Genomic DNA, 14,977 nt, shown 5'->3' with positions numbered 1-14,977 from the left:
TTAATATGCCTGCTCGAGTCAGCTCTACTGATGTTGGTTATGCAGTGATCACCACCTCATCACAAGTACCTCTCTGCTCGAAGCCTTTAGAAGGCCTAAATTTGGGGGACAATCATGTCCTAGCATATTGGGTGGTCACCTGAGCATCCTACGCCGCTATGCCATTATCGGCTGTAGAAGAGGAGACCACGGCACTCGTAAATACAACCCGCGGGATAAAAATCCACTCGCGGTGGAGGGGCTATGGACCTAAGCCCCAAAAAACATGTAGAGTAGATGAGTGAAGGAGGTGGCAGCATAAAATGATGCAGGAAATTATGTCAAAAGGAACATGTTTATTGCGTCCAAGTTAAGATAGGCAACGTTATATAACCTATAATTAGGTCTTTTTCAAGCCAATAACATAAGGATCAGGATATGCAGTCCATGTTCCACTGAACTGTAGAACATGGACTGCATATCCTGATCCTTATGCCTATCTTAACTTGGACGCAATAAACATGTTCCTTTATAGGACATACTTTTCTGCATCATTTTATGCTGCCACCTCCTCCGCTATGCCATTATCAGCTGGATGTTTTAAAGGGTGTGTTCTGGTATTACATTCTGGACTGCCATCCCAATAATGGACAGAAAGGCCAAGCCGATCTCTTGTGCCAGCAGTGCTCGATATCAGGTGTACTGCTACGGTTCTACAGACCCAGGACTCTGCTTCAGCTCTGATCACGGCATCACACGCTTAGAGGATTTGTAGGATGTACCTCAAAAAGGTCTTTAATGCATATCCAAGTTCTAGAAATTTATAAAATGGTCAATTCGGCAACCTTAAGGCCTCATGTCCACGGGGAAAATCAGATCTGCTGCAGATTCTACATGTAGAATCTGCAGCGGGTCCCTCCTGCCCCGCGGACATGAGCGCCGAAAATAGCAATTTAAAAACATTTACCTATCCGGCGCGGGCGGGGAATGTCAGCTGTTCCTCACGGCCGGATCTTCATTTTCGGCCGGCGGATGAATTCCTGACGTCGGCGGCACGTCGCCGGCACGTCGTTGACGTGCCGCGCGCATGCGCCGGGCACATCCGCCGAGCCGAGGCAAGGAAGATGCGGCCGTGAGGAACAGCTGACATTCCCCGCCCGCGCCGGATAGGTAAATACTTTAAATTCCTATTTTAGGTCTCCCGCGGATCCGGACGGCTTCCATAGGCTTCAATAGAAGCCCGCGGGAGCCGTCCCCGCGGGAGACCCGCACGAAAATGGAGCATGGTCCAGATTTTTCCATGCTCCATTTTTTTTTAAATCCCTTTTATTGACGATCCGCGGGTATTTATTTACCCGCGGGTGGTCAATGCATCCCTATGGGATGCGGATCCGCATGCAGGAAATCCGCTGCGGATCTTAAATCATATTTTGCCCGTGGACATGAGCCCTAAGCCCTTGTTACACAAGAGGACTGTCGGTCCAGTGCCCAACAGCCATCCCCGTAACTATTGCAGTTATCCCTTTACACCAAAGCGAACATGTGTCAGTGAATGGAGGGGAGACCAGCGATGATTTTATGGTCTACAGGACAGATCTGAGCAGTGGTTTATCACCTATTAGTCTTTCACTGCATAATGATCATGGAAATCACTTGATCCAACGAGCAATTTACACAATAATCCTGACAAGTAAGAGGGCTTTTAGTCTGTTGACCCCTTCGTACGCTTTGATATGTATATGGAGAAGCCAGGGTCAGAGGCCTAATATCTACAGTGTATACACACCTCTCCTATATCCTTTACACCTCTGAGGGCATTGGATACATAGTGTCAGATTGCCCCATGTCTGCTGGAAGATCTTCAGGAAGTTATCAAGTTCCATCTATTTCTCCGGCCGCTGACAAGTTTAAACTATTGAATTACCTGCGTTCTCCCCTTTAGTACATAGGGCGACGGGCATGTAGCACACCTACTATTGCACAACAGTGTTTACCATGGTGGGTTGTGCAAGACCGGGAACTGCCCTGGCAAGTTCGACTAACATCACACTATTAACTACATAGTCAGATCTTTACTGACCGCAGAGTGCATTCAACTCTTGCCATTTCCTCTACCTACCACTGAAAGTGGGATGACTGTGGGACGCGCTCTGGACTCTACTTGTCACGTTGCTATATGTGGCACCCAATGTTCAATTCTGGACCGTTTGATTAAACAGTTAACCAGGATTTAAAAAAAAATAAATAAGTTTCACCCCTTACTACCGAAGCCCGTCTGCCCATCAACCCCATAGGGATACTGCCCCAGTCTGCCCATCAACCCCATAGGGATACTGCCCCAGTCTGCCCATCAACCCCATAGGGATACTGCCCCAGTCTGCCCATCAACCCCATAGGGATACTGCCCCAGTCTGCCCATCAACCCCATAAGGATACTGCCCCAGTCTGCCCATCAACCCCATAAGGATACTGCCCCAGTCTGCCCATCAACCCCATAAGGATACTGCCCCAGTCTTTCTTCCCATTTTCATTTTTTGGTCTGCAATTAAAAAATAAAATATAGAAAAAAAAATCTGGGTGTGTGGAGGGCCCATAACAGCGTAAAGTGCGCCCTACTATCCTACCACTTACCCAATAGCATGGACTGGCCGGGAACCGAGAAGCCACTCTTGTGGCGAAGGGGAGAGGTACACAACAGCCCTCTTCTGAAGGAGACAGTTGGAGCAGGTGCTCCACAGGAGTCAGCCAGCTACAATATGTCATTCAGTATGGCAGCAGCTGAGGCACCCGAAGGCCCTGCCATAGGTGTCCCTGCTCTGATTGCGGCTCCTACAGTGTTCAGTTGCAACAGGGCAGAATGCCCCGCTATCTCCTAGTTGAGGAATCTTAAAGTGGACTTGCACCTCTCCTGCACCCTCTGTGCCATGTACCAAAATCTGGCCAGCATAGTCCCCCTGAGGCTCCTGACACTAGTTCCTCATTGTGCGGTGCCATGGATGCTGAATAGGACTGGAAGGGCCGTATATAGGCCTTGCCAACAAAGACTTATTCATAGGATGATTTGCAGCTCGTGGGGCAGAAGATCGTCACAGTGGTGGAAACCAGAGAAGATTTTGGATTCACTAGGAGCAAGAGCTTCAGATCTCTGATCTGCTTATGCATGTGGATGACCTGGAGAACCACCACATAACCTTCGCATTTGAGGTCTCAACAAGAACATCACGGTGTCCCAGTTGGAAGCTTGGGCCCAGAAATTATTCAGCAGTCTCCTCCACAAAACCCCCTGAACGACCAACTGAATTAGACAGGAAACATTGGTTCTTGGTTCCCAACTCTTCTGCACATCCTCAGGACATTAGTTGTTGAGCACATTTATAAGAGGAGCAGATTCTGTGGAAGGTCAAAGAATCCGATGGTTTGACCTTCCAGGGACCTCCTATTGTTCTCCCGGCTCTTGCTCATCACACTTTGCAAATACGCAGAGTCTCGGAAGCCCTACCTACAGCACTGCGAGCAAAGGAGGTACAGCATTGTTAGGGGATATCTATTCCAGCTATGGCCTATAAAAGGGGGTCAATCTGCTGTGTTCAAGTCCCTTGGTGACCTCCCAAAATTTCTAACAACTTTTGATCTTTCCAAGATAGATTTACCAGACCGGCCTGCCCCCCCACTCCCAGCTCTTGGCCAGGTTCCCCCTCCAGAGAGACATGGCATACTTTGGGGAAAACAAAGTGTCAGCCTCATGGATCCTTGTTGGGACACCCTGGAAGCCCTCAGCCTCACCTACATTCTGATACAATATCTATGTTGTGTTTTATGCCCGTTATAACATTTAATTTTATTCCGCTAGTTATTAACCTAAGGACCAGCTAAGGAGAGAAACCTACGGGGAAGATACAATAGTGAACCAAGTCTACTCATAGCAAGTTTCCACCTTCAATCTGACCCATTTTCGGCACAATTCTATCGCAAAGCAAACTAAAATATTTTAGGGTGGAAAAATAAATAATGTGGTTGCATAAATACACACACCCTAATACTTTGTGGATGTAGCCTTTGTAATGGCCAAGTCAAAGATGTGCCAAGCCGATAGGCACGTACACAAAGAGACTGAATGCCATCTTTGGCCATTCGTCCTTGCAGAAGAGCGCTCCAGAGCCATCAGACTACAGGGACATCTTGTGTGTAGCGCCCTCTTCAGGACGACCCACAGATTTTCAATGGGATTCAGGTCCGGGCTCTGGTTGGGCAAGTCCAAAACTTTGATCTTGTGGCAAAGCCATTCTTTTGGTGATTGAAGCAGGTTTTGGGTTGTCCTGCTGAAAGGAGAAATTAATCTTCAGTTTTTTAGCCGAGGCCTTAAGATTTTGTGCCACAATGGACGGATATTTGGAACTGTTCATAATACCTTGACCTAAGCCCCAGTTGCAGCAGCATAATGCCGCCTCCACCATCCCAAAGCGGTTACATGGTTCTTCTGGTGATGTGCAGTGTTGGCTTTGCGCCATACCTTTTGGAATGATTGGAAAAAAGTTCAACCATGGGTCTCAGACCACAGGAGCGTGTTCTCATCTTTGGCAGATTTTTTTTTTTTTAACATGACATTGCGAAAACATGGGTGTGTGGATATGATATATCAATTCAGAGAGCTGGAGGAACCAGTTCCCTCTCGCCCATGGGACTTTCAGGGTGGTCATGTATACACAACACACTTTGATCTGCCAGCTCTATACTCCCCTGATAACTTGAAGCCCAGATTGGTTACCAGCCTGGAGATTAGGAAATATGTGGGGCTTTGAGGTTAAAGGGTGTTGTCCGCTCAACCATTCCCCTTTAGGGCACACTGTGCTAACAGAGGGAACAGTACTTACCCATCCTCTTCCACCCTGATTCAGCACCGTCGTTTATGATGGCACCCAAGTCACCTCTTGTTATTTTAGCACATTGGGCCCTATAGCCTGCCAAAGTCAGCTCTTGATGTGATGAGTTGGATGTTCACTGCATAACCAACAAGTACCACAGGAGCTTTTAGAAGACCTCATTTCGGGGACAATCCTGTCCTAATATATTGGCGATTGCTGAGAAACTATATTGAGGAAAGCTGTTACAGCCAACCATCTTATTATGGGGTTTCTCCATGTTTCCCTTTCTGAGGAAGCAGAGGAACATGTAGCGGTTTTCCAAACCCTAATCTACCCCAGATTATAAAATGAGGGAAGCCAGGCACTGAATGGGGCACACCTCAAAACGGCTAGGTTGGCCATAGTGCACATTTGAGCTTTTTTGTTCACAGGGGTAGTCTTATTTATGTTTGTGAGACCCCCTTTGATGGCTTTTCAGGAGAACTTCTAGTGAAGCCAGTGGGCCTCCTGCCTGTGTCCAGAGTCCGAGGAAAATAAAAATGGCCTCCCTTTTCTTGTGTGCTGAAACGCCTCATCGAAGAAAGCATAGTGTTGAAAGGGGTACACAAACAAAAAAAACCCCACACATCTCCCGACAGCTTTTGGGAGTACCCTGAGGGCATATCCCTAGCGAGACACGCCGTTACGGAGGAGACGTCCTCTACTCTGGTGTATAACACTAAGAATGAGCTTCCATCAGTGTTCAGGACGAGTGCTGTGCCAGCCGAACCAGTAGAATCCCATTTTGGGTACAACTTTGCTAAAAGCTTGGTTCGATTTCATGCCGGACTGAACTTTTACCAGAGTTTGACCCAAAACAGAGTTCTGCAGGCAACACTAGTTGTGGCAGAAAGGGACTGTAAAGCTTCCATTTATGACAGGGCAGCCCATGGCTCCTTGTGGGTTCTCCACTCAAGACCCTTTAACGTAAGCCATGCGGGAGTTAGTCCACACCTACCTTAAAAAAGCCAAACCACTTGTATCCGTTGACTACAAGTTCGAAGCCTTGATTGTAGATCAGCGTCACAAAGCCGATGTTACCAAACTCATCTTCAGCAACGTCCAGCGGTTTTATAGTGAACTTAGGACTGTCTTCCACCGGCCCTAGAAGAAAGTAAGACAGATGTAAGGTCACATCCTCCTCCGTCACACCGGACCACCTTCCCAAGCTGGTACCCCCTACTATAGGAGCGGCCATGTTCCCAACACCCTTCTGTATTCATAGTCTGCAGCTTTAAGTGTTCTCTGGTCTGATGACACAGAAGAATCAAACACAGCGGATTGCCAAACTTTAGGTACATTCACGGGGGTTTCCAGGCTTAAAGGGGTTGTCTCGCGAAAGCAAGTGGGGTTAAGCACTTCTGTATGGCCATATTAATGCACTTTGTAATATACATCGTGCATTAAATATGAGCCATGCAGAAGTTATTCACTTACCTGCTCCGTTGCTAGCGTCCTCGTCGCCATGGTTCCGTCTAATTTCGGGGTCTTCTTGCTTCTTTAGACGCGCTTGCGCAGATCCGTCTTCTCCCTTCGGCTCCGCTCGGCAGCATTGGCGATTTGGCTCCGCCCCCTTGTACGCATCATTGCGTAGCTCCGCCCCATGATGTGTGCCGGATCCAGCCTCCTGATTGGCTGGAATCAGCACGTGACGGGGGCGGAGCTACGCGATGACGCGTACAAGGGGGCGGAGCCAAATCGCCAATGCTGCCGAGCGGAGCCGAAGGGAGAAGACGGATCTGCGCAAGCGCGTCTAAAGAAGCAAGAAGACCCCGAAATTAGACGGAACCATGGCGACGAGGACGCTAGCAACGGAGCAGGTAAGTGAATAACTTCTGCATGGCTCATATTTAATGCACGATGTATATTACAAAGTGCATTAATATGGCCATACGGAAGTGTATAACCCCACTTGCTTTCGCGGGACAACCCCTTTAAAGTGAAAGAAGAAATTTTATTTATTTATTTATTTATTTATTTAAACGGGCAGTTCTACTGTAGATGGTCGTATGGTAACCTGACAATAGCTTTAGTACAACCTGTGAGTAGGAGCATCATCACTGGGGCACTATAAGCAGCATGTATTGTGTGGGGCACTATGGGAGGCATGCACACGAATAGGATGGATTCTGCATGCAGGAGCCCGCAGCGGGATCAGACCCTGTGCCCGGCTGGTGGACCTGCATTTTGTCTTGATAGTCTGTACTGCTGATGGTCCACACATATGGCTGCTGGACATGAGCGGGACAGATTTTTTAAACCCTTCTTTTTCCGCTACACAACGACCTTTCCACAATGTCAATTGGGGAAGGGCTGCGGGTTGGATGGCTTCCATTGACTTTGTGGGTCATCCACGAAGAAGAGGAGGAGGGGGGGGGGGGGGGGTGTACACCACACATGCTGCGATTTTTCTCCCGCAAGCAGAAAACTCAGTCGCTGTCCGTCCGTGTGAGCGGACACGCGGATGTTCTATTGGTCTGAATTTGTACAGAACACGCACAGGAGACAATCGCGGGTTCTGAAATTCAAAATAGTTTGTGTGCAGGCGGCCTTAATGCCTTATAGATGGGGACATGACATACAAGTGCTTAAAACGTAGGGCAGGTGCTGAAAGCTCATGGAGGTCTGGACCAGATGGAGAAGAGAAGGCAGAACAACTGTAGTCAGATAGGACTTCTCCTGTGATTACTAGACACATCCCTGCAGTATAAACTAGAAGGGCCTGTGGATGGAACAATTAACGACAATCGTACGGTCCAAATGCGAGCCAGCGACTGAGTGACGGACGAGGATTGTTCGCTTCTCCCTTTATTTTCGGCACCATTGTTGCTTCAGTCCTTCTCATTCACTTAAAGCAGATTCACACTCGCATGTGCTCAAAGACGCTCGCCTCGGTGCAATGTATTTGCACATGAACAAGGCTGATATGTGCACGTGTCTGCACATAATATACTTTATTTGTATAGCGCCAGCATATCCCGCAGCGCTTACATAGACAGGGGGAATACAGAAAGACAAAATACAAACATTACAGAACCGCGGTTACATAGTAATCAGCTGATGGAAACAATAGGGGTGCGGGTCCTGCTCCAACGAGCTTACATACTACAAGTAATGGGGGGATACAGAAGGTAAAGGGCTGGACATGTGTGCGGTATGGCGAGGTGGAGAGTGAGGGAGGCTATACATGTGGACAATGGTCAGACATTTAGCCGTGTGACGGCAGAAACAGTATGACTGCAGGAGCGGTTTATGATGGCTAGCAGGGATTGCAGTCGGTAGGTCAGGGAGCATGTTATCAGGGGAGTACAGAGGGGTTTGTTTAGGGCATGCGGTATGCCTCCCTGAAGAGGTGCGTTTTTAGAGCACGCCTGAAGTTCTGCGAGTCCTGGATTGCTCGGGTGGCCTTTGGTAGTGCGTTCCAGAGGACCGGTGCTGCTCTGGAGAAGTCTTGGAGGCGGGAATGACAAGTTCGAATTAAAGGGGCGCTCAGTCTGGTTTCGTTAGCAGAGCGGAGAGCCCGGGCTGGTTGATGGATTGCGATATAGGGAGGCGATGTAGGGGGGCGCTGCACTGTGGAGGGCTTTGTGGATGAAGGTGGCGAGTTTAAATTGAATTCTGTATTTAACAGGCAGCCAGTGCAGTGACCGGCACAGGGCAGAGGCGTCCGAGTAGCGGCTGGACAGGAAGATGAGCCTGGCTGCCGCATTCAGGATGGATTGGAGGGGGTAGAGTCTGGTGCAGGGGAGGCCGATCAGCAACAAGTTGCAATAATCGAGCCGTGAGTGGATGAGGGCAACAGTAAGCGTTTTTAGCGTGTCTACAGTGAGAGAAGAGCGGATTCTTGCGATGTTCTTGAGGTGCAGCTGACATGTTCGGGCCAGAGATTGGATGTAGGGGGTAAAGGAGAGATCAGAGTTGAATATGACCCCAAGGCAGCGGGCATGCTGTCTGGGAGTTATGGTGGCGCCACACACTGAGATGGAGATGTCAGGAGGAGGTCGGTTAGTGGAGGGTGGAAATACCAGCAGGTCAGTTTTAGAGGTTTAGTTTTAGGTAGAGAGAGGACATAGTGTTAGAGACAGCGGACAGACAGTCGGTGATGTTTTGGAGGAAAGGTACAGAGATGTCACGGGAAGAGGTGTATAGCTGGGTGTCATCAGCGTACAGGTGGTATTGGAGGCCAAATCTCCTGATGGTTTGTCCAATGGGGGCTGTGTAGATAGAGAAGAGGAGGGGGCCGAGGACCGAGCCCTGGGGGACCCCAACATCAAGGGGAAGAGGAGGGGAGGTAGAGCCAGCAAAGGAGACACTGAAAGAGCGGTCAGATAGGTAGGAGGAGAACCAGGAGAGAGCAGTGCCCTTTAGGCCATTACTGTAGTTCTTGCATGAGCTGGGCCAGTTCACACGCGACACCCCCCCCCCCTTCTGTGGATTAAAAGGTCATGTGTCTAATGAGGTCCAGAGGTGCTTTTTGCGCAGCTTTGCACTTCCCCTGCCGCACCTCCCATAGACTTCTATGTGAGCCTTTGCTGCGCGAGACGAAGAAAGCAGGTCCTACTTTTTCCACGTGTGCAAAATGCACGCAAAACATGCTGATGAGAACGAACCCATTGCAGTCAGTTGGTTCTATTCTGTTTTGTGCGTACATGTTAAAACCGTGGAAGAGACAGTCGTGTGAAGAGTCACTTGTGAGAGGCTGAAGAGAGCGGGCTATGGTAGCAGTGACGTCACCGCTCGCTTCAACTCTGCCCATATACCCTTCAGACAAGTTCAGATGAGACGTGGTGAGTGCGTGATGTCACCGCTAACCCGTGCGGCCCGGCAGGTCGCCCAGAACCGTTCACTTCACATTCAGCGTACATTCCTACGTAAATCGCCAGCGAGGAGCGTTCAGACCTAACGAGAAGTGCGCGAGCGAGCAGGATGGTTATAGGCCTGATGAAACTGAAGGAGGGCTGAGGAGCCGGGTCTTTGGTGCGCGATTAAACAGGATCGTTGTTATTTGCTTTCTGAATAATCGTTAAAAGCCGTTCGCCATCAAGTACACGGCGCAACGGAGGAAGCCGTTAACCCCTTCACGTCACAGGATGTATGAAGGGAGATCGCAGGTCGAACTCGCTCCATACAATGCGGCTGCTGGCCATTTCTTACATTTGACGCGTGCAACGACTCCGACAAGCAGCGCTGCTCAGCGGAGCCGTTAACCCTTTAAATGCCACACTCAATTCTGAGAGCAGCATTTAAACGCCCCACAGGTTGCTGTGGCAGCAAGGGGGCCTTTAGAAATGCCCCATCGCTGCCATTCATTGCAGAGTGCCCATCAAGCCTTGTCTGTGGCTATGGCCTTACAGAATACCACAGGAGTGAGCAAACTGGCGAAAAGTTTTTGTTTTTTTTTAATTAGTAAAAGAAACAAGACACCCCACCCAATAATGGTGGAGTTTCCTTAACACCCCCCCCCCCCCCCGATTCCCCCCCCTCCTTTTTACATTATTCGATACATTAAATTGTATCATTGAAAAATATAACTTGTCCTGCAAAAATACAACCCGCAGACGTCTGTCAATGGAGAAGAGGAAGGAGAAGAAGCTACGAAAACTGGAAGTGGGGGTGGGGGTGGGGGGGGGGGGGGGGGGGAAGAAACAAAGTGCTGTGAGTCAGCAGAGATCGGTTACATTGTATCCTGTAACATAATCTGCAGAGTCGCAGCAGAACCCGCTCAGCTGAGAACCGAAAGTACAACACCTGGCCACAGCTGCTGCGGAACACCTTCGGGCTGCAGGACAGAGCAAGCGTGTGAAAAGAACCCGTCATCTTCAATGAGTTAACATACAATATAGGAAAGTGGTGGCATATTATTGGGAGATTCCTGTTCAGGAGACGCCTGGCATCTCCCCCGGCAGCAAACAGGGAAACAGTTGGCTACCGGAACTGCGTGAGGGCTCGTACAATGGGGAGCGCAAATCTACTATCTCGCCATCGCACCGGCCCTGTATATACCGCTTCATAAACCTACGGCCGCAGTTACCAATGCCCCGACCAGGTCTGCCATCCAGCCTACTGAGGGTTACCGCACACGGGGCGAACAGCGCTGGAAACAGCCGAGTGGGGCGACATTTGTGCCGTGTCCACCCGTTGGCGGTAGAGGAACCTTAAGGCTGGGCTCACGCAGGGGGATCTCCACACGGCTCTGCGCCGGTAATCTTAAACTGGAGCCCAAGCAGCAAAGTGGACGAGTTCTGCAAGAATCTAAGCCGTTGCAGCCAGGCCGCGGCGTGCCAATTGTATCGCCGCCTGCACTGCGGCCATGTCTATGGGGAGAGACGGGCGCAGCGGAATACAGGCGGCGAAGCCACAACGAACAGCGCAGGTTTTGAAGCGGCCTTTCTGCCATAGAAATCTCAGGGAATTTGCGTGCGATGGCGCTGCGGCCCGCCCGCCCCGTGTGACTGCGGCCCAAGGCCCTCGACAGCCAACAGTAGGAGATTGGCTCGTCTAAGAATGACCCTTAGCAGAAAGGACGTGGTCACATGACTAGCACCAGATTACCCAATACAGGAGGAAATAGCTGGAAGGCAGCACCGCCGCAGCTGCTGCAGAACAGCTTCCATTTCATACACTTACAAAGAGTCCTCCACTCTCTGTTTCTTCCTGGGCCACAGAGCTTACCATCTATTATAGTGGATCAGCGCCCATGTGACACACGAGGCTGGCCCGCAGAGCTTACCATCTATTATAGAGGATCAGCGCCCCCGTGACACACGAGGCTGGCCCGCAGAGCTTACCATCTATTATAGTGGATCAGCGCCCATGTGACAAACGAGGCTGGCCCGCAGAGCTTACCATCTATTATAGTGGATCAGCGTCCATGTGACAAACGAGGCTGGCCCGCAGAGCTTACTATCTATTATAGTGGAGTGGATCAGCGCCCCCGTGACACACGAGGCTGACCCGCAGAGCTTACCATCTATTATAGTGGATCAGCACCCCCGTGACACACGAGGCTGGCCCGCAGAGCTTACCATCTATTATAGTGGATCAGCGCCCCCGTGACACACGAGGCTGGCCCGCAGAGCTTACCATCTATTATAGTGGATCAGCGCCCCCGTGACACACGAGGCTGGCCCGCAGAGCTTGCCATCTATTATAGTGGATCAGCGCCCCCGTGACACACGAGGCTGGCCCGCAGAGCTTGCCATCTATTATAGTGGATCAGCGCCCCCGTGACACACGAGGCTGGCCCGCAGAGCTTGCCATCTATTATAGTGGATCAGCGCCCCCGTGACACACGAGGCTGGCCCGCAGAGCTTACCATCTATTATAGTGGATCAGCGCCCCCGTGACACACGAGGCTGGCCCGCAGAGCTTACCGTCTATTATAGTGGATCAGCGCCCCCGTGACACACGAGGCTGGCCCGCAGAGCTTACCATCTATTATAGTGGATCAGCGCCCCCGTGACACACGAGGCTGGCCCGCAGAGCTTACCATCTATTATAGTGGATCAGCGCCCCCGTGACACACGAGGCTGGCCCGCAGAGCTTACCATCTATTATAGTGGATCAGTGCCCATGTGACACACGAGGCTGGGCCGCAGAGCTTACCATCTATTATAGTGGATCAGCGTCCCCGTGACACACGAGGCTGGCCCGCAGAGCTTACTATCTATCATAGTGAATCAGCGCCCCCGTGACACACGAGGCTGGCCCGCAGAGCTTACCATCTATTATAGTGGATCAGCGCCCCCGTGACACACGAGGCTGGCCCGCAGAGCTTACCATCTATCATAGTGAATCAGCGCCCCCGTGACACACGAGGCTGGCCCGCAGAGCTTACTATCTATTATAGTGAATCAGCGCCCCCGTGACACACGAGGCTGGCCCGCAGAGCTTACCGTCTATTATAGTGGATCAGCGCCCCCGTGACACACGAGGCTGGCCCGCAGAGCTTACCATCTATTATAGTGGATCAGCGCCCATGTAACACACGAGGCTGGCCCGCAGAGCTTACCATCTATTATAGTGGATCAGTGCCCATGTGACACACGAGGCTTGCCCGCAGATATTACCATCTATTATAGTGGATCAGCGCCCATGTAACACACGAGGCTGGCCCGCAGAGCTTACTATCTATTATAGTGGATCAGCGCCCCCGTGACACACGAGGCTGGCCCGCAGAGCTTACCATCTATTATAGTGGATCAGCGCCCACGTGACACACGAGGCTGGCCCGCAGAGCTTACCATCTATTATAGTGGATCAGCGCCCCCGTGACACTGGCCCGCAGAGCTTACCATCTATTATAGTGGATCAGCGCCCACGTGACACACGAGGCTGGCCCGCAGAGCTTACCATCTATTATAGTGGATCAGCGCCCACGTGACACACGAGGCTGGCCCGCAGAGCTTACCATCTATTATAGTGGATCAGCGCCCATGTGACATACGAGGCTGGCCCGCAGAGCTTACTATCTATTACAGGGGATCAGCGCCCCCGGGACACACGAGGCTGGCCCGCAGAGCTTGCAGTCTATTACAGTGCATATTAGTGCCCACGTGGTACAGCCTGGCCGCAGAGCTTACAGTCTAGCGCCCAGCAGCAGCTAAGCCTGCCACCCCTCCCGTCTCACCCAGCTGGGAGCAGTCTATGTCCTTGCTGCGGAGCCCTCCTTTACTGGGGCTCACATGGAACGTCCAGGTGCCTTCCAGGTCTGGGAAGCTGCAGTTGACCGGGATGTCCGAGAGCGCAGGCCGGCTCCACACGGCCAGCAGCGCCGCCACCAGCAGGACAGGAAGCTTCTCCATCTTCTCGCCGTTCCACACGAGTGCGGAAGAGAAGCAGAGAAAGGGTTAAATAATGTCGGGGGTCACATGACACAGCAGGGGGCGGGCGGCGGGTCAGGTAGTGAGAGGGTCACGTGAGCTGTGGGCGGGCCCCGCTGATGGGAGGTCACATGATGATCAGGTAGTGTGCGCGGTGGAACGCTAGTAGCCAATCAGAAGCCAGCTTTCAGTTTACCACTGGGTGGTAGAAGAAGGCAGCTGATTGGTTGCCATGGGCAACCGCTCCACATTAGGAGACGGCCGATTTATCGTTTGATCAAGCGAATCCATTCAAACGAAAAATCGTTCAGTCTTTCACACTCGCCGTATAGATGGAACGATAATCGTTCAAACAAGGCGTTAAAAGCATCGTCGGCTCGTTCGCCTGTCATTCGGTTTAAACTGCGCTCGTTCTGCTCTCATTCGCCAATACAGCGAATGCGACAGACGATTCTGAACGAGCCGACGATGTAGCGGTATAACAGGCGGCAGCGATGCTAATGCAAAACGCCAGTTAATCCCAGCATACACTTATTTCCCAGCCTGCGTTTATTTCACGCGTGTAACACAGTTACATACACAGCCATACCCGCGTGGGGTTCTATTCACTGCGTGTTACCTGCGCAAATAAGTTTTGTGAATCTGGCCTTAAACCTTTCATTTTCCCCATTCTAAGGGCTCATGCCCGCGGCCGGGTCAGATTCCATCTGAAATCTCACAGCGGCGCCCCCCAGAGACCCTGCACTCACCTGTCGGGATCTGCTGCGAGTGTACCGTCCGGCCAGCCGGCGCTCATATGCGGTGCAGCGCCGATGCTGGGCAGTTACGCGGATTCTTGCAGTACTTCCGCTGTGAGCACAGCGCAAGTATCGCGGGACGGACGGCAATGGAAGCCGTCCGTGCGTTTTTCCGCACAGAATAGAACATGCTGCGATTTCTCCCCCGCGAGCGGATAATCGCAGTTGATTTGCGCTCGTGGGCGGGGAGAATCGTTTTACACAGCATGTCTGTGGACGGACATTGCTGCGGAATTCGTGGTGAGTGTCTGGCCGCGATTTCCGCAGCGATAATCCGTCCGTGGGCGTTGTGCAAAAGTGTTTCCGAGAAAAAATCAAAAGGTCAATATCACCCCAAATTAGGACACGCTGCCATTTTTTTGATCGCGCACAATCTGTGTTTTTTTGCAAACAGCAGGTTGCAGTGGCGGCCGGTCCCACCGCAGCCCCATTTACTTGAGTGAACACGACTACACATGGCGGCGGCTCCCCGTGTCAC

General features: G+C 51.2%; 1 protein-coding gene across 1 annotated transcript in view; it reads right to left on the bottom strand.

The window, feature by feature from the left end:
• Positions 1-13,715, bottom strand: part of CTSC (cathepsin C) — a 34,131-nt gene extending 20,416 nt beyond the window's left edge. Inside the window, exons 1-2 of the mRNA XM_066587113.1 lie at positions 13,510-13,715; positions 5,839-5,984 (exon numbers count right to left, since the gene is read on the bottom strand). Coding sequence (XP_066443210.1) covers positions 5,839-5,984; positions 13,510-13,684 — 321 coding nt within the window. The 5' untranslated portion in view covers positions 13,685-13,715. The remainder of the gene's footprint in view (positions 1-5,838; positions 5,985-13,509) is intronic.
• Between the last annotated feature and the right edge of the window lie 1,262 nt (positions 13,716-14,977).

The sequence above is a fragment of the Eleutherodactylus coqui genome, chromosome 1 (assembly GCF_035609145.1).
Source record: "Eleutherodactylus coqui strain aEleCoq1 chromosome 1, aEleCoq1.hap1, whole genome shotgun sequence".
In the NCBI taxonomy this organism is placed as follows: domain Eukaryota; kingdom Metazoa; phylum Chordata; class Amphibia; order Anura; family Eleutherodactylidae; genus Eleutherodactylus; species Eleutherodactylus coqui.
This window is presented reverse-complemented; position numbering and strand designations above follow the sequence as displayed.